We start from the raw sequence: 23406 nt of genomic DNA on the forward strand, positions 1-23406 counted from the left end.
CCCCAGAATCAGCAACCCTGGGCTGAGGTAGGCAAGCAGCTTGACTGAATATAGGACCCTGGGCTAGGGGAAAGGGTCCTTTTGCTAAAATAAGAGCTGCTGGGGCATTGGAAGGAAAGCACCCTTGCCCAAGTGAGAGCATTTGAACTAAGTGTGTGTGGTGGTAGCAGGAGGTGCCAGTGTAGGGGTTACAACTCATCAGAATAAGAGTCCTGGGGCTCAGAATGGAAGGAACCTCAACCAAATAAACACCCTTAGCAAAATGAGAAATAAGGAAGTTCCCCCCGCCCTCCAGAATAAGAGACCATAAGTTCTGAGAGGAAGGCTTCTTAGCAGAATTGGGATGGGGAGTGGGCAGGCTTGGTTTATGTCTCCTGACCCCTGATCCCCAATCTCTGACCCTAACAACACTGGATTTTTAATGACCTGTATAACCAGGTCAACAGATGTCCATCTATCCCTGTGGCATGCCATGGGACGGCTATTCCAACTAGTGGGGGCCTGGCTAGGATTAGGGCAGCAGGGACCAGGCCAAAGGGGTGGGCCCCCCCTTGGGGGCATTGAGGGGTGCATCCTCAGCTGGTGTCTGCATCCAGGGGTCCAGCAGTATCTCCTCCAGTGAGGGTCGGGCAGAGGGTTTGGGGGCCAGGCACCGGCGGATTAGGGCACAGCAGTCTGTGGATCAGAAGCACACAGAAGATTAGTGGTCAGTTGGGGACACTAGGCCCTGGAAAGATGGAGTCCGCTGAGCTAGGACTGGTGAAGGCCTCACCTGGAGACACATGGGCAGGGAAGTGGAGCTCAGCCTCCAGAATCTCCTGGTCCCTCTCGAAGGGAATGTCCCCACATACCATGTCATAGAGGAGGATACCCAGTGACCAGACAGTGGCTGGGAGTGCGTGGTACTGGTGACGAGAGATCCACTCTGGGGGGCTGTACACCCTTGTCCCTGCACACAAGCCAGAGATTAGACCACTCCCCAGTAATGCCTCCCCCCCCAGGAAATATGGTCCCCTCACCAGAATTAAGAGAACACACTACAGGAGCAGGGTCCCCTAACCGGAAGAGTTCTTTAAATATAACAGCAGAGTCTCATCATCAGGAAAAGAACAATTAAGGTAACAGCAGAGTGGCCTCAACAGAATAAAAGCCCTTAAAAGTAACAGTAGGATCCCTTTACCAGACAGAAAAGGAACACTCAGGATAATAACAGAATCCCTCACCAGGTCTGGGCACTGTCAGAAGATGGACTTTAGCAGAGGACAAGGCTTGAGAGCCCCCAATATTAAAACTCAAGAACGTTATAAAGGTGCAATATAGATCAAGGAGCACGGGGTACCTCAGCACTAGAGGTCAAAGATCAAGGGACCATAAAGATAAAAGATTAACCCCCCCATTAAGATTTAGTGAAGACTTACCATCAAAATCAGTATAGGGTTCATCGTGAAGCAGGGCACCGGAGCCAAAATCAATGAGTTTGGCACAGCCCCGGCGGAGATCCATCAGGATGTTCTCATCCTTGATGTCACGATGGACAACTCCACGGGCGTGGCAGTGGCGAACAGCTGCCACTACCTGGGCAAACAGGCAGCGGCTTCGGCCCTCACCTAATGGGCCTTGCTCTGTGATGTAGTCAAAGAGATCCTGGGCAGGCAACGGCCGTTCGAGGACGAGCATGAAGCCTTCTGGTGTCTCAAACCAGTCAAGCAGGCGGATCACGCCAGGGTGCCCACCGCCTGCACCCACCTTCCATAGCAATGCCACTTCCAGTGGGCATGTGGCTGAGTCTGACTGTGGGGGGAAGGGAAGAGAAAAGAGAACACAGACGTCAAGCCAGTAGCTCTGAGGCTGACTTCTTGCCTGAACTTAAATCATAGCCCCTCAGTCTTTGGACTGTGTGGCCTTCAGCAGCCCACTTCCCTCCCTGAGCCTCAGTTTCCCTGTGTTAAGGGCTCAAACACAGCCACTAGAAAGGTCGTTTGAGCCAAAAGCCCATGCACATCTGGCACATTATAGGAACTGAGTAAATATTTCAGTAAATGAAAGTCGTTTTTTTAAAAAAGGCCTTCTTGGGGCACCTGGGTGGTTCAGTCGGTTGAGTTCAGCTCAGGTCGTGATCTCATGGATCATGGGATCAAGTCCCACATTGGGCTCCATGCTCAGCCCAGTGGGAGTCTGCTTGAAATGCTCTCTCCCTCTGCCCCTCTCCCTACTCTGGTGTGCACGTGCATGCACGCTCTCTCTGAAATGAACAAATAAAATATATTTTTTTAAAAAGGCTTTCTGCTGAAGGAGCAACTGATGAACACTATTATGTAATAGTCTATCTTTTGTTCACTGGCATCTGAGAAGAGATTAGAACAGTGCCTTACATACAGTGGGTGCTCAATAAATGTTTGTTAAATAGTTGAAAGCACTTTATAGCACAGTCTGGCACAGAGTTAGCTCACAAAAATACTATTATTGTATAATGGTTTGTCTGTTTTGTTCACTGACTATAACAGTGCCTGGTAAGGAAGAACAGGGTAGGGTTTAATACATATTTATTAAATAGGTAAAAGCAATTAGTAGAAAAGAACCCTGCAAAAAATAAGCTCTCAGTAAATGTAATATTTTGTCAAATGCCTAAAATTGTGCCTGGCACATATATACATTTGTTAAGTAGGTAAAAGTGATTAACTGCAAAGGAACAAAGTAAGAACTCAGTAATACTATCATGTGATGTTTTGTCACTGTCACTGAACATCTAGAGCTGTGTTGAACGCAAGTACTTAGTGGGACTGGGAACACAGTAAACTTTAATGATGAAGCAAAACCTGAGACACACAGTCCTTGCTCAATAAAAGGCATAAGTGCTAGGCCACAAAAGCCGCCCTACGCCAGAAGCCCGGTGAGGGCATACAGACAGCCAGAATCAGCCTTCCTGCCTGAGGTGGGGCCCTCTCCCGGCCAGTACGCTGACTAGCACAGCCGCAGACAGGTTTTCTCACGGTGATGAAACTTTCGCTACTGCGCAGGCGCACCTTCTCCCTCCGGGTCCCACAACCTGCGCAGGCGCAGTCTCCCCCAGAGTCCGCCAGGGGGCGCTCCCACCCCTACAACTTGCCCAGACCCGCCCTGTTGTCCGTTAGCGTTCTAACGGCCCAAGAGAAGCAGCCACCGTCACCATGGCAACCAGTGACCTATGCCCCTCTTTCCCCACCAGCATGCCCTGCGGGCAGCCCCTGAGCCTGTGTTTGGAGGGAGGAGGATAAAGGAGGGTTGGAGGGGGAGAATCCAGGGCCCAAGGCGAGCTGGGGTGAGTCAGAACTGTATGGAGGTGTGGATGTCACCAGAGGGGAGTAAATACAGGCTGGTAGGAGTGTTCTCTTCACCGTTACAGGGCCCAGGGAATCATACAAGCCCTAGAAAGGCAAGGGGTTGCTGAGTTCCATCTTCAGAGATGGCGTCGCCAGGTCAGCGACTCCAGAGATACTCACCAAGGGGGACCAGCCCAGCACGCGATTCCGGGGGATCACTTTGATGGCCACCTGGAGAGGGGGGCTGAGGTGAGGGGGCCACCAGATGACCCTTTGAAACCCCCAATCTTGACCCTCACTCTAGTCTTTCGGGTACCAACCTCGCTACACCACAACCCAAAATGAGCTGGAGCTTCTCCCCTGCTCTCCAAGTCCCCAGAACCGAGTTTACCTCTCCCATCATCCTTGGCCCTGGGTTCTCTTTTCTCAGGCTTCAGGACCCCTCACTCCAGATCCTGGGCTCTTAATTTCCTAATACCCCAAGCTCTCAATCTTCCCATCCAGCTCCAAGACCCTCCAATTTTGTACTGGTTTCCTCGTCCTAAGGACTCCACACTGGACATCTGCCCTCGAAATCCCCCAAATCTCAGCTCTGGGTCTCTCTACCTTCCCACACAGATACACATCCCCTGGATCCCAGGGTCTAGAGTCCTCACGACCCCCCCACTCCTCAGTCTCACTCCCTGGACCTCCAGCATCCCTGCCCTGAAACCCCCTCTCCCCCACATACCCACCTGGATCGCCACACACACAAACAAGCGCGCGCACATGCGCGCGCTCGGGCACCCCCACCAACCCGGATCCTGGTCCTCATGACCCTACCACGCACACATTGTCGGCTCATCCCCTGGTCAATGAGCATCCCAGCCTCCGGACTCCCACCCCTGCCACACACACACCACACACGCACGCACGCACGCACACACACCACCCCTGACCCACCCAAGACCCTCGTGGTTGATACCTGGAGTCGGTCTGTGACGCGATGTCCTGCGAAGACGGTACCAAAGCCCCCCTTACCAAGGAGGGGGCCGAGTCGGTACTCGGCCTCGAACGCTTCGCGATCCTTGCCTCCTACGCAGGCGGAGGCGAGGAAGTCAGGGTGGCTGCGTGCTGAGCCCTGCCGCGACCCTTTCCCCCCTCCCCCCGCACCACCCTCAACCACTTCAGCCCGCCCGGCCTAGTCGCGGTAGGGGAGCCTCGCTCACCTGGAGGCGGCGTGGGGGTCACGGGGGCCACGGGGAGCCCTTGCAGAGGCTTAGTCAACATGGAGGTGGTGCTGCGCAGATTGAGCCCGCTGAGCCCGCAGGGCGTGGATGCCCGGGGTAGCGAGGCTGGGGAGCCAGGACTTGGGGGCGCCAGGGTGGAAGGCAAAGAAGCTGATGGCCCAAAAGCTCCCGCAAAACAGCGCAACGTTAAGATTCGACGCGCGCGCCAGCCCCAACGCTACTGAGCCGGGGCACGCGCCTCCCGAGAGAGTCGCCCCGGGCGACAGCCCCGCCCACTTGGCTTTGATCAATCCGGACGCGGCACCTGCTGTACCCCAGCCAATCGGAGCCAGTCCTAATTTGCATACCACCCTCAACGTTTCAAGTACCCCCTTATGCAAATGCATGCCCGGATCTTCCGCGGGGGCCGGGCCCGCATGCAAATGTGGGGGGCGCGCGCAAAGAGGAAACCGGTTCTGGGAATCCCTTTGCAGCAACCGCATTTGTTTTGGTTGTTGCGCGGGGTTGTTTTTATATATGTGTGTGTATGTGTATATATAGATATAAACTTAAAAAAATAACTGCACCGCCTCCTTTCCTAGGAAGTTGGTTTGCAGCCGCTGCTTCGAGATTAGCGCGGAGATAATGCCACGCCGGGCTTCTAAGAATCTGGGCCTGTGGCTACCCAGGACCTTGTCTCCAAAGAGTGCTCCTCACCCAGGACCAGAGCCCTCTAGGTGACTAGAGGCCTCTGCCCCAAAACTGAAGCCAAGAATCCTGGAAGAACCTGTTCAGCTTCCAGGGATGGGTAAACCCCCCTGACTACCACCGCGGGAGACTCGCTGGTCAAAGACAGCGTTCCCACACCCTGAGGCAGAGGGCTGCGGGGTGTTTTGGAGCCCTTAACCTGGACAGACCTGGCTAGGTCTGGCCGCGAGCCCAGTCAGCACATCTAGAATCTGGAATGGCAGAGGGAAGTGGAGCTCGGGTGGGGGTGGGGTGCTAGCGAGCCAGAATGATGGTAGAGACAGGGACGGAAAGAACTCAGACAGGTGGTAAAATACCCTCAGTCACAAATTTGGGAAAAACAAATTTGGGAAAAATAGTCGATCCTCACGCCGGAGAAAGAGATGCATTCAAGACACACAGAAGTACCATGTGATATACACAAAACCGATAGACGCATTCATGTAAACTTGTCCTAGACACACATGCAGACATCTGTCACAGAGCCTGACATCTACCATCAGGCAGTCATGCTGCCAGTTATGTCCCGGAATGACACCCAGTGAAACACTGTTAAGGAAAGACAGGCACTCCAGAGATTCACATGGACCGACGCTGCCATGTGACAATGACACAGAAATGTCTTGTCAGACACACCACCAAAACTTGTCACAAAGATACTGGCACCATCAGACATGCACCGTCAGGGGAAGACTTGTACTGTCCCAGAAATGAGAGACCTTGAGTCTGTCACAGGAAGACACACTGATGCTCCAGACACACAAGTACTGCTCCAAAGGCAGACATAAATACTTATGCGACAGAGCCACATAGATAGGCAGCGTCACAAAAACAGACGTGGATAGACACACACGAGCAAACATGCAGCGTTGTCACTGAAACTGCCCAGAAATAGCTACCCAGAATCTGTCACAGGAATACAAACGGACATCCACCCCATCAGAAAGAAACTGCAGATGCGCTGTCACAGACCCATGCAGACATGCACTTGTCTCCGAAACAGACATAAACTGTCAGAGATAGAGTCCCACACTCAGTCACCATCTGACACACCTGGAAACAAGCCCTCATCACACACACTAGACATTGCGAGGTGCATGTGAAGACTTGAATTCACCAAACGCATGCGTGCACACACACACACATACACACACACACACAAACACCCAAAAAACAGATACACACATCTACTCTCCCTCATTCATCCAGTATTTATTAGGGGGCTACTGTAAGCCTACCAGGTCCCAGCAAGGGTGCAGATATTAGAGATAACACAAATTAAGTCAGGCATCACAGGCCTTGCCCAGGAAATGAATCACAGAGTTATTGGGGAAGGAGTAAAGATCTATCTGTGGATAGAGGTTAGAATATGGATGAGGTCACACAGGGCTTCTCAGAAGGTGACACTCTACCTATCTTGAAGGACAAGTTTGGGGGCTCAGGATGGGGAAGGGCAAATTCCAGGCAGAGGCCAGTGAAATTGGACAGGGTGGCAAAAAGAGGTAGGCAGGGGGGTAAATGGTGTAAAAACTTCAAAATGAGGTAAATAAATACTACTTGCTAACCTCTGGGCTCTCAGAACATGCCAGGCACCATGAAACCAGACATTATTATATGCTGACCATGTGCATTCTCTCTCAATGCTCACAACCAGAGAGAGCATGAGGTAGTAGACATTAATCACTCCTACCATACACATGGTGGGACCCCTGAAACTCAGCCTGTGATTTGACCAAGATCACAAAGCTATAAAAAGCCAGGGTGGGTTCCCAACCAACTCTCCAACATGTGCATGCTTGACCAATGTGGATTCCACAGGCACCCCACAAGATGGCCACCCAGCCAGCCATGCCTTTGGTGGCAGAGCTGGACACGCATCCTTCCACAGGGGCCCCGCTTGTGAGGCACAGCAGAACACACTCTTGACAAGACCTGGGGGTCAGCCATCCTTCTCTGCCTTGGCTTTACCCCAAGGAAAGGCAGGGGCATGGGTGTCAGAGGACTGGGAACATGAAAAAGAAAGGGTTTAACCATCCCTTAGTTAAACAAGGGAGGCCCCTCCAGTTGATTCCACTGAACTTATGTTGATACGAAGCATCGTGTGCCTTTCCAAAGCATTTCCGCATCAAGGAGCACAAGGAAAGAGCAAACATACATAGGGAAGGAGGCAGGCAGAAAAGTTGCAAGTTCAGTTCCAGCCCTCAAGCTCCTAGTTCTCTGCTCCCATCACACCCCAGAACACAGGGTGGGCAGGCTACATGTGCAAATAAGATGGAGCTTTCTTGGTGGGAAAAGGTCCAGAAGTTGGTTTAGTAAGAATGAATCAAATATGAACAAACTGGGCCCACAGACATACCCTACTGGAGAGCATGCAGCCCTCAGAGGTCAAGCCAAGGCCTATGCCATCACCGCCTCTGCCCGGAGGCCCACCCACCCCATGCCCCACACAGAACAGAGGCGCTCAGGGGAAACTGACATTTGGTTTTATTGTGCCAAGGACATTACAGATGGTGGATCTTGTCAACACCTGCAGGGCACGGGTGCCCCATCTGCTGAGGCTGTTCCCACTCCCCACACTCAAATCCTGGGCGGCAGCAGCCTCGATCCTCAAAGGTGCCCCCCACCCCAAGATTCCAGAGACTGGTGGCGGTGGCAGTGGTGTGGAAGCAGTAGGAATGCTGCGAGGCCAGAATCTCATTGTCCAAAGCCCACGGGACACCTGCCCCTGCCCCCGCCCCAGCTTGTACTCTAGACCCTGCCCACCTTCACAGAGCTGAAGGCTAGAGATGGCAACCACATCTTTGCACCCCCTCTGTGCCCCGTGGCCTGCCTGCTCCCAAACCAGAGAGATGCCGCCTTCACAGAGCCAATGCTATTGTCTACATTTTGGATTGGTTGAGTTTATAAGATAAAAGTACATTTTAATAAAGAAAAAATTCAACATTGAAGGCTCAGACATTCTTGGGGTACTGGGAAGGGGAATTCCCACTTCTTCCTCCCACCTCCCCAGCATCATTGTGGAAGTGGGGTAACAAGTATTTCTGATCTTGGAAGGAATGGGGGGCAAGGATACTTTCCTCTGTCTGAATGTCTCTCCTCGGGGGCTGCCTGGCTGCCAGTTGGTTTGTCTGTGTGCCTCTCGCCTACCTTCGGCACCCTTGCCCAAGTCCCCTGTGGAATGCAGGGATGGTGCTGTGCAGGGGGCAACAGGGCACGTCAGCTGGCGAAGAGACGGGTGATGGTGGTGGTGGCAGCGATGAGAGGGGGCGCAGGGGTGGGCCAGCCAGAGGGAAGTGGGGAGGAGCAGAAGGAGGGGGAAAGGGAAGAAGGCAAGAGGGAAGAAAGCCAAAGAAGGTGGGGCGGCACCGGAGGGCAGGAGTGGTGGGGGTTGGGAGATGGTCTCCAGTCTCTGGGTCTCCATCAACTCTTGTCTGGGGGTGGATCTCTGTGCACTTTGTTTTTCTTCATACTGTCTAGGTATTCCTGTTGGGATACTGCCAGCACCGATGCTAGGATCTCATCATCATCCCAGTCGTTCAGACCTGCTGGGCAAGACGAAGAGGAAAAGGATGATGGGGCACTCCCAGCGCACCTTCTCCTCACCCTTTGCTGATCCCGGCTCTGGAGAGATCCCATCCAGGCCCCTCTTTCTCTACAGAGAGGGCTCCTCTGGGCCTATGAAATCCCACGCAAATTTCCTCTGGACACATCGCTTGGGCTTGAAAAACTCCCTTTTCCTGTGGAGAGGGCCAGAGGCTCTAGAAGCCCCCTCTCAGGACTTCCTGCTTCTTCCATCTCTCCCCAACTCCCAGCTGGGCCCTGGCCCCTAGATAGAGGAGGCTTACCAAAGGCAGAGGGGGACATCTGCTGAATGAGGGCCCGGCACTCCAGAGCAGGGTAGAGGGACACGAGGGGGGAAGTAGCCCGGTCGGCCCCTGCTGAGAACTGGCTGCTTGTACCTGGGGCAGAGGAACAGTCAGAGGCAGGGTGCCCACAACCTAGGCAACACCTCCTAACCCCAGCATGCTTCCCTGTCACCAAGTCACTGACCTGGTGCACAGGGTGAAGGAGGTTTGGCAAGAGCTAAGACAGTGCCTGGGGAAGGGGGCTTGATGCCCAGCTCGGCGTGCAGCTCAGGGTGCTCGGGCGAAGAGGCTGAACTCCGCTGCCGCGGGGACCGGCTGGTCCACTCCTCCAGGCCACTGGAGGCTGCTGCTGTGGCAGAACTGCATGTGGCGCTGGCTTTCCGGGGCTGCAGTGCAGAAGGAGGAGGTAAGGACTGACGCCAGGCATGAGCCTCCTCTGCCCCATCCCGAAGGGCTGGCTCGCTCCTGGCATCCTGGCTGTGACACAGTTTCTACGTAGGCCACCATCATTCCTAGTCACACAGCAGACTGCAGGATGAAGGCCAGCTCCCTAATGCCCCCCTCACATTGTTATAGCCAATCTGGCAGGAAACCTGTACCTCCACCTTCAAAACACATTCAGACTCTATGCCCTTTCCTCATTCCTCCCAAGCCAACACCGCCAGCCGCCGCCACTGGGACTTCTCTAGTAGCTTCCACCTGACCGGTCCCCTGCTTCTCCCCCCTAACTCCCTAGACTCCATGCTGCACTCAGCAATCACGGGGATCCTGTCCCTCCTCTGCTCACCACCCTCCCAAAGGCTTCTGCCTCAGCCACAGTAAAAGCCAAAGTTCTCAGCACAGCCCACAAGCCCCTTCTGGATCCGGCACCACCCCCCTCTGAGTACTGCATTCTGCTCAGCCACACTGGCCTCCGAGCCACTCCCAGATCACACCAGGGATGCACTCTCCCTCAGGGCTTTGCTCTGGCTGGCCTTCCGCCTGGCCTGGCCCATGCGCTAAGCTAACTGCCTCACCTCCTGCAAGCTTTTGCTCACATCTCGACTGCTCTGAGGCCTACCCTGACCATACTCTCTTATCCTGTGAACTCTCAGCTCCCTCTCAGCCCTACTCATTCCCTTCACTCTGCTCTACGTGTTTCAACTGCCCCACCTCTCAACTCATCTATTATGTTCACTGTTTCTTTTGTTCGACTCTGCAAAAATGTAAGCACCACAAGGACAGGTATCTGGGCTTGCCCAGCTCATCAATGTACCCTCACACACTGAGAACAGTGCCTGGCACAGACCTGCAATTAATAGTTGTAGAAATTACTCAACTCTTGCCAACATCTACCACCACTCTAAACTCCTTGTGATTCTTCAAATGCCTGGCTGCTCTGCCCCATCCCTGCCCTAAAAATCCAATCTTCCTGTGCGAAGACTGACCAGAGCCCCCACGTCCAGTGGTCTCCCAGCCAGGGTCATGGGCTTCACTGATATATCTGTCTGCCTCAGTAGACAGGGGATCACTGAGAGTGGAATAGGCCAGACCTAATTTTACATCCTCAGCACAGAGCCTGACATATAAGGACATTCAACAAAAGCTTATCTCTCTGGACCTATCCATCAATCCCACACGTCACCGCCAGTGGCTGGCCTCCCTCACTCCTTAAGAGCTTGTTCTGCAAAGGTGTTGAGAGTTCTAAGGCACAATGCCAAGACTAAGGCCAAGATGTGGTACAGAATGAGCTGAGAGCTTCCTTCTCTTCCAGATGTCAAAATGCTTAATTTCTTCTGTCTGTACAGGAGCAGAACATGTGAAATAAGGGGTTCCTGGCCAGGCCTCATCTGAGCCCAGGACTCACCTGGCTGGGGCCGCGGACCTGGCGGGCCTGTTTCTCCTGATCCCGCAGCCACTGCAGGTAAGATTCTCGAGCCACCTGTTCCTCAATGGCCTCATTTGTGGCCTCCCAGTCTGTGGCCCGCTTCTTGTCTTCCAGCATTTGCTGTTCAATCCATGACTCCTCTGATGTTTTTATGGCATTCTTCATCAGGGACTGCTCTGCAAACTGCAAGGCAGGGAGGAACAAGGATGTGGGGTGACACTCTGAACTCTGGCCAGGAGCCAGAACCGGCTCAGGATTGTAGGCCTACAGGCCCAGAAGAGAGGAGACAGGAAGGCAGGTACTCTTATAAGGACCCCCAAGCAGGCCGCCTTTTCATCAAGAATTGGGGGAAGGCTGGCTTCGGTAGTGGGACTTGTCATTCCAAACTCCTATACTCAGAAGCCCTGCTCCCAACCCCAAGACACCTTGAGTGAAGTACTTTGTCTGGGGCAGCCAGGTGCTGGAATTTAAAGATGCCTCACCCAGTGATGACCCATTTTCATAATGCTGAGACCTTCCTCACCTATGCCCAGATGGGACAAGGAGAAAAGATCACCTGAGAAGTTAGCTGAGTGTGCACAGGGTGAAGGGATTATTTGGACATTTAAGGGGACAAGGGGATGGTATCATCATGGGAAAGGGTGTTATGAATTGTGGGACATTGTAGGAGAGTGCTTTTTGTCAGGTGTGGAGACACAACAGCATTTAAAAAAATGAAGTAGGGGCGCCTGGGTGGCTCAGTGGGTTAAAGCCTGCCTTTGGCTCAGGTCATGATCTCAGGGTCCTGGGATCGAGCCCCACATTGGGATCTCTGCTCAGTGGGGAGCCTACTTCTCTCCCTCCCCTCTCTCTGCCTGCCTCTCTGCCTACTTATGATCTCTGTATGTCAAATAAATAAATAAATAAAAATCTTTTAAAAAATTAAAAAATGAAGTGATAAAAATACCAGAGCATATTCTAGGCATTCAGTATTGCTCAGTGAAATGCTAATATTATTTTAGTGTAAATACATATACTACACCCAATGTGTGCATTAAGTTATGATGGAAAATGTAATTTTTTTACCTATGTATAATAGTCCAGAAAGCATGTAAAACTCTATGTTAGAACAAGCCAATTTAGAAATAGGCAAAAAGTCTAAACACACAGTTTCCTCAAAGAAGATATACAGATGGCAAATAAGCACATGAGAAGATGCTCAACACCATTTGTCATCAGAAAATTGCAAATTAAAACTGATGAGGTACCTTATCAGTTGTAGATATCAGTTAAGAACTGTAGCTTCACAGAGATATGGATGGTTACATAAGAAATATTTCTAGATAAATGTATACATGGGTTAGTATACACAGATCTATCTCCTTGCTCTGTCAGCTGAAAGGGCCTAGAAGCAAGGACACCCCAGTAGTAAGGAGCTCAGTCAGCACCCGGATCTTGGTTTCTAATAACATATTCCAATAAAAGGAACCAGAGGTCCTTGGAAAAATGGCTGGTTCTAGGACTGGGCAAGAAATATACAAGATGAACTGGGAGCACCTCATAGTGCCAGAAAGTAAGAAAGTGCTGCAAAATGAAACACAATAAACAAACCAAAACCAAACCAAACCAAACAAGAAAAAACCAACCCACCACTACAATGATGGGAATATGTCAATGCGATGCAGGAACCAACTGAGAGCACTCCTGACAGCCAAAACTGGAACAATGTGAGCATCAAAATAAATATAGTACTGGATTATAACTCAAAATATAAAAGAAACACACTTGAGTCCATAGTGATATAAATAAATGGGGGACAAGAGACAAATCTCCCTTGCAGATGAATCCTGTATCATTTACGTAGATACTCTACCCTCAAGAAGATGGAGCTTCTACAGTGTGGGCTGTGCATAATGACTTCTTCCAAACAGAACAGTATGGAAAAAGGAATGAGGGGAGAGGGTAATTTTACAGTGGAGAAAATCTGGCAAACACTACTTCTGCCAGGGGTCAAGGTCAACATCAACAGTCATAAATCAAGTATATACCACTGATATGATGTGAAGAGACTGGTACTTTACCACTGTGATCTTCCTCCCTAAAACCCATAACCCCAGTCTAATCATGAGAAAAACATCGGACAAATTTCAAAAGAGAAACATCCTACAATATACCTGACCAGTACTCCTCAATACTGTCAAGGTCATCAAAAATATTAAAGTGTGAGAAACCATCACAGACAAGGGAGCCTAAAGAGAGAGGATGACTTCAGTTAATAATAATGTATCATTATTGGTTCATATATTGTAACAAATGTATCACAGTCATCCAATGTTAATAAAAATGAAACTGTGCAAGGGGGAAGAGGACACACGGGAACTCTACCTTCTCAATTTTTTTTTGTACATTTAAAACCATTCTAAATAATTAAGTCTACAAACAAACAAACAAACAAAAAATCCTTAAGGCATTCACAAGTTTTTTAATAAAAAAAAAAAAAAAAGAAAAATGAGTAGGGCTGGGGCGCCTGGGTGGCTCAGTAAGTTAAGCAATCTGCTTTCAGCTCAGGCCATGATCCCAGGGTCCTGGGATCAAGCCCCACACTGGGCTCCCTGCTCAGTGGGGGGCCTGCTTTGCCCTCTCCCTCTGCCCCTCCCCCTGCTTGTGCTTGCTCTCTGTCAAATGAATAAATATGATCTTAAAATAAAAAGAAAGAAGCGAGTGGGGTACCTGGGTGGCACAGTCGGTTAAGCTTCCGACTCTTGATTTCGGCTCAGGTCATGATCTCAGAGTCGAGAGATTGAACCCCAGGTTGGGCTGTGCGCTCAGCGCGGAGTCTGCTTGAGATTCTTGCTCCTACTCCCTCTCCCTCCGCCCCTCCAATAGTGCTCTCTCTCAAATACATAAATCTTTTTTTTTTAAAGATTATTAATTTATTTATTTGACAGACAGAGATTACAAGTAGGCAGAGAGGCAGGCAGAGAGAGAGGAGGAAGCAGGCTCCCTGCGGAGCAGAGAGCCCAATGGAGGACTCAATCCCAGGACCCTGAGATCATGACCTGAGCCAAAGGCAGAGGCTTTAACCCACTGAGCCACCCAGGCGCCCCTCAAATACATAAATCTTAAAAAAAATCTTAAATCTTAAAAAAAATCTTGGGTGCCTGGGTGGCTCAGTTAGTTAAGCAACTGCCTTCGGCTTGGGTCATGATCCTGGAGCCCCAGGATCGAGTCCCACATCAGACGCCCCCGCTCAGCAGGGAGTCTGCTTCTCCCTCTGACCCTCTCCCCTCTCATGGTATCTTTCACTCTATCTCTCAAATAAATAAAATCTTTAAAAAATAAAAAATAGAACTTTAAAAAAAATCTTAAAACCTTAAAAAAAAAAGAATCGAGTAATCAGACCACAAAAAGTCATGGGTGAATATTAAATCTAAATATGTGCTGTTATGTGAAAGAAGGCACTCTGAAAAAAACCCACATACTGTTATGATTCCAATTCCATGACATTCTAGAAAAGGCAAAACTAGAGTCTGTAAACAGATCAAAGATAAAAACAAGGAAATTCAGAGAAACTGTCAGAACGAAGAGGAGCCACGAGACATGACAACTAAATGTAGTAAGGTGTCCTGGATGGGATTGTGGAACAGATAAGATCATTAGGGAATGACTGAGGTCATTTAAATAAAGCATGGTCTTCAGTTAATACATCAATACTGGTTTATTAATTGTGACAAATGTTCTATGCTCATATTCATAACAGTGGGGAATACAGAAATAATCTAAACTCAATAATTCTATAAATCTAAAACTGTTATAAATTAATAAAAGTTTACTTAAAAAACAAAATTAAGGGGCACCTGGGTGGTTCAGTGGGTTAAGCCTCTGCCTTCCGCTCAGGTCATGATCTCAGGGTCCTGGGATCGAGCCCCGCATCGGGCTCTCTGCTCAGCGGGGAGCCTGCTTCCCCCCCACCACCCGCCTGCTGCTCTGCCTACTTGTGATCTGTCAAATAAACAAACAAAATCTTTAAAAAAAAAACAAACAAAATTTTAAAAAAACTATGTTGGAGGGTGTGTTGGTGTTAGGGTGTGCATTTCCTAAAATGAGGCAGGGGCACTTTGTTTGTAGGAAGTGAAACCTGAACAGAAGACAGCAAAATCCCCAGAAGATGACTGTTTATGAAAGAGAATGAGAATCTGTCAGCATGTACTGGAAAAGGTATTGCCACCTTGTGAGCACCTAGTAGGCATCAGGCCCAGTGTCAGGCACGTTCTGTATCGGCCGAGCGGCCAGCCCACGTTACTCTGCCTGAAGTCCCACAGCCAGTAAGTAGTTGCGCCAGGCCTGCACTTCAAGTCTCTATGACCACTGCTGTCTAGAACTGCTGCATTTCGGATGCTCAATGCAGGTGCCAAGCTACCCATACCAAGCCCAGGTTCACAGTGCCCAGATGTGCCTCCATATCCCAAAATGCCAATCCTCAACAGGCATGAAAGATGGGTAAGCCAGCTCAGACACACAAATGGAGAGTACGAAATGAGCCCTGAGAGATCACTCTGGGTAACTTCCTAGTTTTACAGAGGTGAGAGCTCAGGGGCAACTCAGGGGCCATGTCATTTTTGAAGGCTAGGGCAGAATTGAGATCTCAAAAGAGGTTTCTGGCCTCTCTATCTAGCAGCCATCCTGGGCACGGGGACCCACTTACCCCGGGTTTGAATGATGGCAGGCCTAGCCCCACACCAATGGTGGCCTTGTTGGGATTCACCACTGAATTGTAGTGGATATTCCGATGGTAGCTGACGCGGATGGGTTCATCCTCGTTTTGATGGATCCCATGGAATGTGTTGATGGGTTCTGCAGGGAAAGAGAAGGAAGGAGCATCCACAGTGGGCTGGGCTGGGTGGGCTCGGACCAGGAGCAGTCAGCCACTCACCTACCCAACACATACGTACCTGTGCTGTACTGGTACACCTCCACGGGCCGGTTGTACATCTCTGCCATGGCCTGCATCTCAATGTGGTTGCCATGGCAGTTGTTTTTCCGCTTCCTGTTGATGTAGGTGGTGAAGTCCTCTGTGACATAGTTGGAGAAGTAGTCAGCATTCTTCATCTGCAGAATAGATCAGAGGGTCAGGTCTGTGCGGGGAGGGGATACCCCCACTCTGCCCCCACCCCGAGGCCTCCGCGAGGTCTCACCAGATAGTCCATGCAATGCTTTCGCACAACCTCATGCATGTCTTGGTCTCCATACACCTGGTCAGCTGTGGGGACAGAAGAAAGGAGAGGCAGGGGTCAAGAGCTGTCACCAGACAAGAGTTTGAAGTCCTGGAATATCCTTGGGGGTGGAGGGCTGGGGGCCAGAAAACTCCTTTTCCCATACTGTGGCCTGGAGTGTGCTTGGCTTTGTGGGCTGGAATGGGATCATGGAAAAAAGAGGCAGGCAGGGACAGTCTCTAAGACAGGACAGTACGGGTGAGAGGAATGCAACCACAGGCCTCTCAGGCAGACAAGTTTGTCCAGGGCTTGCCTGGCCACTCAGACAAGTCAACAAACATTTTAAGTCCCCTAAGTGGCCTCGAGCACCAGCAATTCCACACTCCCCCTTCACTCTTCACGTGAGGAAGCTACGGCTGAGAGACAGTCTATGGCTTCACCAAGGTCACCCAGCAAGTCAGTCTGACAAATTCAACTCTAGAATACAATTTTCCTGACTCTCGGGAGCCAGCATGGCCTTCGTGGTTAAAAATAAATAAATAAAAAAGAAAAAACCATAAATACTGGGCTCCAAGCCCAGTTCTGCCAGGTACTAGTGAGCTAAACGACCAGAGGTAAGCAACCCAAGTGTCCTGAGCCTCACAGGCTTCACGTGCAAAACAGGAACAAGCAGGTAACTAACTCCCTGGATCAACGAAATCATGCGTCTAAGGTGACCAGCACTAGGCTTGGAACAGACTCAGTAAATCAGAGTCCCCTACCAAGAGTGGGGCCTCAAATGTGGGGTACTGTGAAGGGGACAGAGGTTAGTAAAATCCAGCCCTGTCTGTAAGAAGCACCTAATCTAGGAAGAGACACAAATATGAACATAACTTAAGCTTAAACGGGGAAAGGCAGCCTGCCTGTGGCCCAAGAGGTCTAGGTGTCACAGGGTTTCAGTCAAAATAAGAACCAGGCTCCCGGGACACCTGGGTGGCTCAGTTGGTTAAGCAACTGCCTTCAGCTCAGGTCATGATCCTGGAGTCCTGGGATCGAGTCCCACACTGGGCTCCCTGCTCAGCAGGGAGTCTGTTTCTCCCACTGACCTTCCTCCACTCATGCTCTCTCTCTCTCTCTCAAATAAATAAATAAATAAAATCTTAAAAAAAAAAAAAAGAACCAGGTTCCCCCCTGCCTTACTTGAGGATCTTGACACATGCCATTTCCTCTTTTCTTCAGGGCATTCTTTCCATCCTCCTCGGCTGCCTATGTGTCAAACACCCATGTATTTTTTTTTTAAGATTTTAATTTATTTATTTGCCAGAGAGAGTGAGCACAGGCAGACAGAGTGGCAGGCAGAGGCAGAGGGAGAAGCAGGCTCCCTGCTGAGCAAGGAGCCCGATGTGGGACTTGATCGCAGGACGCTGGGATCATGACCCGAGCCAAAGGCAGCCACTCAACCAACTGAGCCACCCAGGCGTCCCCATGTATTCTTTATACAGTTCCCCAGCCCTCCCACTCTCCAGAGCACTTCTATCACCAGATTTATCAAAGGTGTGTGCAAACTTCCCCTGCCTGACCACTCTGACTCCCACTGAGGGCCAAGACCAAGTCACACCCAAGTCCCCCCAGCTCAGGGCCTGATACAGTACAGGAAATTGGGACCAGCTTGCTGAGTGGATGGACAGGCTAAGGGAGCCAGAGTCTTCCCCTGGGAAATTAAAGTAGGCTTGAAGACAAGGCACGCCTGATGTCCATTCTAGATGAAGAGGGAATTTCCCTTTGTCTCCCCAAATGACTATTGCTCTGATGGGATCTCCCTGGGGCACCAGGGCAGGGGCAGGTCCAGCAGGAACACCGCAAAGGTCTTCCATGACAGCCAGTCTACCTCTGAAGAATCGCCAGAAGAATGCCTTCACTGCCCTCCCCTTCCCTCCCTGGAGGATTCTGTGAGATAAAGAAAAAAGGGCAGCTCTGAGATAGAAAATGGGCCCCATGCCTGTCTCACCTCCTCTTGGAGGTGCAGACACCTGAGGGGGAGGGGAGCTGTGAAGGCGGGAAGGGGTAGCCCCTTCACCCATGTAAACAAGGATGTGGGTTCTGCGGCCACAATCCCCTCCCCCTCCACAGCAGCACTTCCAGCAAGTCACGTGCCCTGCGCACAGGCTGCGGGCCCCCTGCTGCCACCTTTCTTAGAAGCCAGGACCACAGAGCCCACTGTGGCTGCAGAGAGCTATTTATGTAGAACAAGCTTGGGGTGCTGAGGATGCAGTGCGGCCAGCAGCTGCAGTAAACAGGAACTTAGATGGCGGCAAAGGGGTTAAATAGGGGCTGGCATGCCAAGCTGGAGGAGATGGCTGAGATGTTCCTCTGGAAGGACCAAAAGGCATTTCCTGGGAGATGGATCTACCTGAGCTGGATGCGAGATGCAAGAAAATGGAGGAAAGCGGAGACTGGAACAGAGAAGGGAGCTGAGGGAAGCTCGTAAAGGCCCCCTCATTCCCCTGCCATTGGCCCTTGCCTAGCAGAAAGGCTCTGCTGCCTCCTATCTGTGTGGCACTTGACAAGGCCTTCAAGCTCTCTGGGCCACAGTGACTTCATCCGTGAAGTGGGGAGAGTAACTACTCTTTCCTTCACAGGGGGCTGTTAAGACGAGGGGTAGGTTTACTAAATGCCTACGATGCACTAGGTGTTTAAGAAATGAACCTAGGGGCTCTTATTTGTCATGAGTGGACAATGACTCTCTCAGATAGCTAATCATCCCCAAGTCACTCAGAATGTCACCGGAACCACTTATTAAGCTTTTCCTCATTTCTGTTGCACTTCCTCAGCCAGAGGAAAGCCCCGAACAAGGAGTCTAGGCTGTCCCTCCTCACCCAGGCAGGGCTGGCTGTCTACCTTTACTGAATCCAAAGGTCCACAGGCCTACCTTCTGTGTCCATAGTGCAAATCTTTAGCAACCAAATTACATCAAATCAATAATATAGGTTTCACAAAACAGGGTCCCTAAATGACTTTCTCTGCATACCTACCTACCTCTCAAATACCCCCTTCTCTCCTCGATCCTAAGATGCACTGGCAGGTGGTACTGTACATATATTTAAATCACAGCCTTTGTTGGGGGTGGGCAGCATGACCCACCTCACTGATTATAGATATAAGCTAGTTTTGGGATCATCAATGTGAAAGAAAATGTGCCTATCTGAACACCAAGGGAACCGAGCAATAATACCTCCCAGTGGGGGAGAGAGGATCTTTTCAATGATATTAAGGTGGGATAACAATCCAGGGAAGGGCTTAAACACAGGAAGTCCTCCTCATTGAGGCAGTGCTTGTCTGACTCTGCTGGCCCCACCTCTGTCCTCCAGAAAGCCCTCCTCCTCCTAGAAGGTTGGCATATGGGATTAGGGGCTGGGCTGGACTTCCCTGTGGGGGCCAAAGCGGGGGAAAGGGCCCAATGGACCCGCAGAGGTAGGGGAATTCAGAGAACTTGTTTTGATAGAAACCGAAACTCCTCTTCTTGCTGACGCTGCACTTGTGGGCAATCTGCACCTGCTCTCCCCTCCCAGAGTCCAGCTGAAGGGGTCCCCCACTATCTGACCTCTGTCCCCAACCCAAAGAGGGCTCAGAAATCCTCAGAACAATACCCCAACTGGTTCCACCAAGCCCTTTTCACATTCCAACTTATTTTATCTTCACCCCACAAAGCCCTACTTTACACAGGAGGGATAACTGAGGTACAGAAACGTGGTAGAGCTGGCCCAAGGTCACACATCGGGAAGGGTGAAGGCCAGGCTCCCAAGGACTACCTTGTAACTTTAAACACTGATGCTCCAGATGATGTTACCACTACCCCCAATCCAGCTATTGCCTGCCCAGTGCAAGGCCTGATTCTGTCTGCCTCAGTTTCCCTACCAGCATAAGCAGGAATCAGCTGGAACCCTGGAAAGGCCTAGGAGTGGGCAGAAATTACAGAGAGGTCAGCATAAACCTTACCTCCCCCCACACCCTATGTCTGTCCTTTCTCTGAACACGCTGAGACACGAGCACAGAAACGCACATGTGCACACACACAGACACACACAGCCAGCAGATCCTGCCAAAGATATTCCCTAAGGGGAACGCCTGGGTGGCTTAGTCCGTTAAGCGGCTGCCTTCGCTCCAGGTCATGATCCCTGGGTCCTGGGACTGAGTTCCACATGGTGCTCCTTGCTCAGCGGGAAGCTTGCTTCTCCCTTTGCCTGCCGCACCCCCTGCTTCTGTGTGCGCACGTGCGCTCTCTAACAAACAAATGAATAAATAAATAAAATCTTTAAAAATGAAAAAAACTGCCCTGTTGAGGGATGTCCAGGTGGCTCAGTCTGTTAAGCGTCTACCTTTTGTTCAGGTCATGATCCCAGGGTCCTGGGATGGAGTCCCACATGGGGTTCCTTGCTCAGCAGGCAGCCGGCTTCTCCCTCCGCCTGCCACTCCCCCACCTCGTGCGCACTCACACGCTCTCTCTCTGACAAACAACATTCTTTTTTTTTCTTTTTAAAGAAAGGCAGACTGCCATGTGCAGCGCCTCATTTGGATGTGTCTGGAGTCTTGGAAGCTTGACTCCCTATGTTCTCCTACAAATGGACCTTGAGAGCTTGTTTGGAGGTTCTAGCAGGGGAGCGCAGCTACTTGTATACCCCTGACCGAGGAACGGTCCTCTCCTCTATCCGGGAAGGTCGTCCTCTTCAACAGAGCACGCAGCTTCGGGATGGACGCACATGGAGCCGGTGAGGGAGGAAGGGGACACCCGCCTAGCCAGCCAGATCAGCCAAATCAACCCTGGCGATCAGTGGGGTGAAAGATGTCGCAGCCAGATCGCCCTCACATCCAATAAATGACATCTTAAAAAAAAAAAAAAGATGTGGGTGCCTGGGTGGCTCAGTAGGTTAAAGCCTCTGCCTTCGGCTTGGGTCATGATCCCAGGGTCCTGGGATCGAGCCCCGCATCGGGCTCTCTGTTCTGCAGGAGCCTGCTTCCTCCTCTCTCTCTGCCTACTTGTGATCTCTGTCTGTCAAATAAATAAATAAAATCTTAAAGAAAAAAAAAGATGTTCCCTGAGGCCAAATACCCATCCTACCCTCACCACTACAGAGACCTACTACATTCGAGAAGTAGCTGCCCTTACTGTTAACCCAGACTAAAGGTTGGATGAGAGGCAAAGCTGTATAAACCAAGGACCCTCACCTCCTTCCTACACTTTGCCAGCGGTTAATGGGAGGGAGGAATAGTCAACAGCTCTAACAGACTTGCCTCAACCTCCTTTCCCTACTGCCTGGGGGAAGGTCCCTCAAACCTCTGTAATCCTTCCTCCTCAGGCACCCTAAAATAGTCACTATTTGCCAAAGAGTTATGTGGAGAAGTGAGACAGGAAAGCCTGGGCTACCTGGAGCTTAATTAAGTACAGGGCCCTACCATTTGCTTTAGAGGCACCTGGGAACGGCCTCCCTGCCAGGTCGCTGCCCGCCTGCCTGCGAGAAGAGCCACAGCAAGTTCTGCTGAGGACAGAAAAGGAAGCCTGGCGTCTGCAGGGAATCTAAAAACAAACCACACAAATGTGTGTACACACAGCAGCAGGGAGAGACAGGAACCTGATCTATTCCCCACTCCTGGCCCAGTGGGAATCCTGGCCCCACTGAGGAAATGAGCCAGGAAAAAGGCCTCCCCTGCCTGTCAAGCAGCTGCGGTATGCACCTGGCCCCTGGCCCCAGATGGCACAACCTCAGTGGGGGAGACACCCTCACTGTGGGGAGACAGAACTCTGTCCTCTTGAAAGCCTGGTCTCTGAGATGCCCGCTCTTCTACTCAAGGATTTCCACAGCAAAGATGGGGAAACTGAGGAAGCAAGGCAGAAAGAGCCCAACGGAAACTGGTGTACATGGGAGTCCATGGGAATCTTCTCCTTCTGGCCTAGTTCAACCTCAGACACCTATGCTCTGATACTACCCATGTGATCTAGACAACAGGGTCCTGGCTTTCTCGTAAGGCCTCAGTTTCCCCACTTATAAAGCATTCAAAATTAATCAAAGATCCATCCCTCCCAACGATGATGGTCCAGGCTAATGTTTCTGAACCATCATTCTAACATGTACAGCCCCAGTTGCTTCTTCATGGCCCATGCAGATGCATGTGTGGCCTCCACTTTGCCCACAGAGGCCAGGGCCAGAGGTTTTTGCTGAGTCAAAGTCCTATGGGGGGAGGGCAAGAGAGAGGCAGACTCATGTTTCCAGGAAGAGGTTATCTGAGCCTAGCAGGGGCAGGGTGGGCCACAGGATACCTAGAAACTCGGGCTCCTACTTCCACTCCTTCACTGATGCTCACAAGTCCCCAACATACCATTGTGAGAGAAAGCAGTGAATACTGGTTCCCACGAGGGACACCCAAAGCCACCTGCCTCAGGATTCCCAACAGTAGAGGACTACAGGCTCTTAGTTAGGGGAAGTAAGGCCCAGAGAGGTCAAGGAATATACCTGAGGTCACCCAGCCAGTCCACAGCTAAGCTGAAAAGCTAGGGCTTTACCAAGATCATAGAAAGAACATGTCCTTTGGATACCTCTAGGATCCCATGCCAGCTCTGCCACTAATGACCCTAAGTATGTCATTTCTCTTTCCTGAGTTTCAATCTTCTCACTTGTCTCACAGGATAATGATTCCAATTTTGCAGATGAATCTGAAGCACCCAGCTGAATGCCAGCAAACAGTCAGGGTCAAGGAACAACATTGTGGCCTCTATGTGTGCAATCCCCCCTCCAACTCCAGCCTTCAGTTATGTGTTCCTTCCACCATGCAATGCGTGGCAGGAACTAGAACCTGTAGGCCTTCTCACCAGAGCTCAGGGTAACTACACAAGCTAGGCTGGAATCAGAGGGACAGCAGAAAGCCCAAAGACAGAGTCCCCTTCCCAGGTACATATCCTGTGCACTCTGCCCCAGGGAAACCTCCAGATTAGGCCTAGAGACCCAGGGGCCACGTACTTCCAGGGAGTGGCCATGGGGCTTCTGAGGTTTTACAAAGAAAAGCCAAGGGCAGCCCAGTTGGGGGAAATGGGTAGCCATAGTGCTGATAGGGAAAGGCCTTCAACCTGCCGCGGTCAGCTCTTCCTGTAAGCTCAGGCTCTTTACTGGAAGGACCTTGTTGAGGGGGGAGGTGTCAGAGGGTGTCTGGAGAGGTCAGCCAGATGGACACACATGAAATGTTGCTGTTAATATGGGT

At 51.0% G+C, this 23406-nt stretch overlaps 2 protein-coding genes across 4 annotated transcripts in view; both read right to left on the reverse strand.

Annotated features, from left to right (window-relative positions):
• Positions 1 to 313: 313 nt before the first annotated feature.
• PIM2 (Pim-2 proto-oncogene, serine/threonine kinase) lies at positions 314 to 4744 on the reverse strand. Its single transcript, XM_080794874.1, has 6 exons — positions 4508 to 4744; positions 4264 to 4373; positions 3480 to 3530; positions 1419 to 1791; positions 773 to 949; positions 314 to 675 (listed from the first exon to the last, which is right to left on the reverse strand). The coding sequence occupies exons 1-6, from the start codon at positions 4566 to 4568 to the stop codon at positions 512 to 514; spliced, it is 936 nt and encodes a 311-aa protein (XP_080651000.1). The 5' UTR covers positions 4569 to 4744; the 3' UTR covers positions 314 to 511.
• Positions 4745 to 7716: 2972 nt separating this feature from the next.
• Positions 7717 to 23406, reverse strand: part of OTUD5 (OTU deubiquitinase 5) — a 28147-nt gene continuing 12457 nt past the window's right edge. For 2 of the 3 annotated variants that reach the window (XM_080831172.1, XM_080831171.1), the window contains exons 3-9: positions 16162 to 16226; positions 15919 to 16075; positions 15672 to 15820; positions 10967 to 11170; positions 9305 to 9506; positions 9100 to 9213; positions 7727 to 8799 (exon numbers count right to left, since the gene is read on the reverse strand). In XM_080831172.1, the coding sequence (XP_080687298.1) occupies positions 8675 to 8799; positions 9100 to 9213; positions 9305 to 9506; positions 10967 to 11170; positions 15672 to 15820; positions 15919 to 16075; positions 16162 to 16226 (1016 nt within the window). In that variant the 3' untranslated portion in view covers positions 7727 to 8674. Of the gene's footprint in view, positions 8800 to 9099; positions 9214 to 9304; positions 9507 to 10966; positions 11171 to 15671; positions 15821 to 15918; positions 16076 to 16161; positions 16227 to 23406 lie in introns of all 3 variants that reach the window. The other variant, XM_080831170.1, reaches the window with a different exon arrangement.

This window comes from Martes martes, assembly GCF_963455335.1.
Source record: "Martes martes genome assembly, chromosome: X".
Lineage (NCBI taxonomy): Eukaryota > Metazoa > Chordata > Mammalia > Carnivora > Mustelidae > Martes > Martes martes.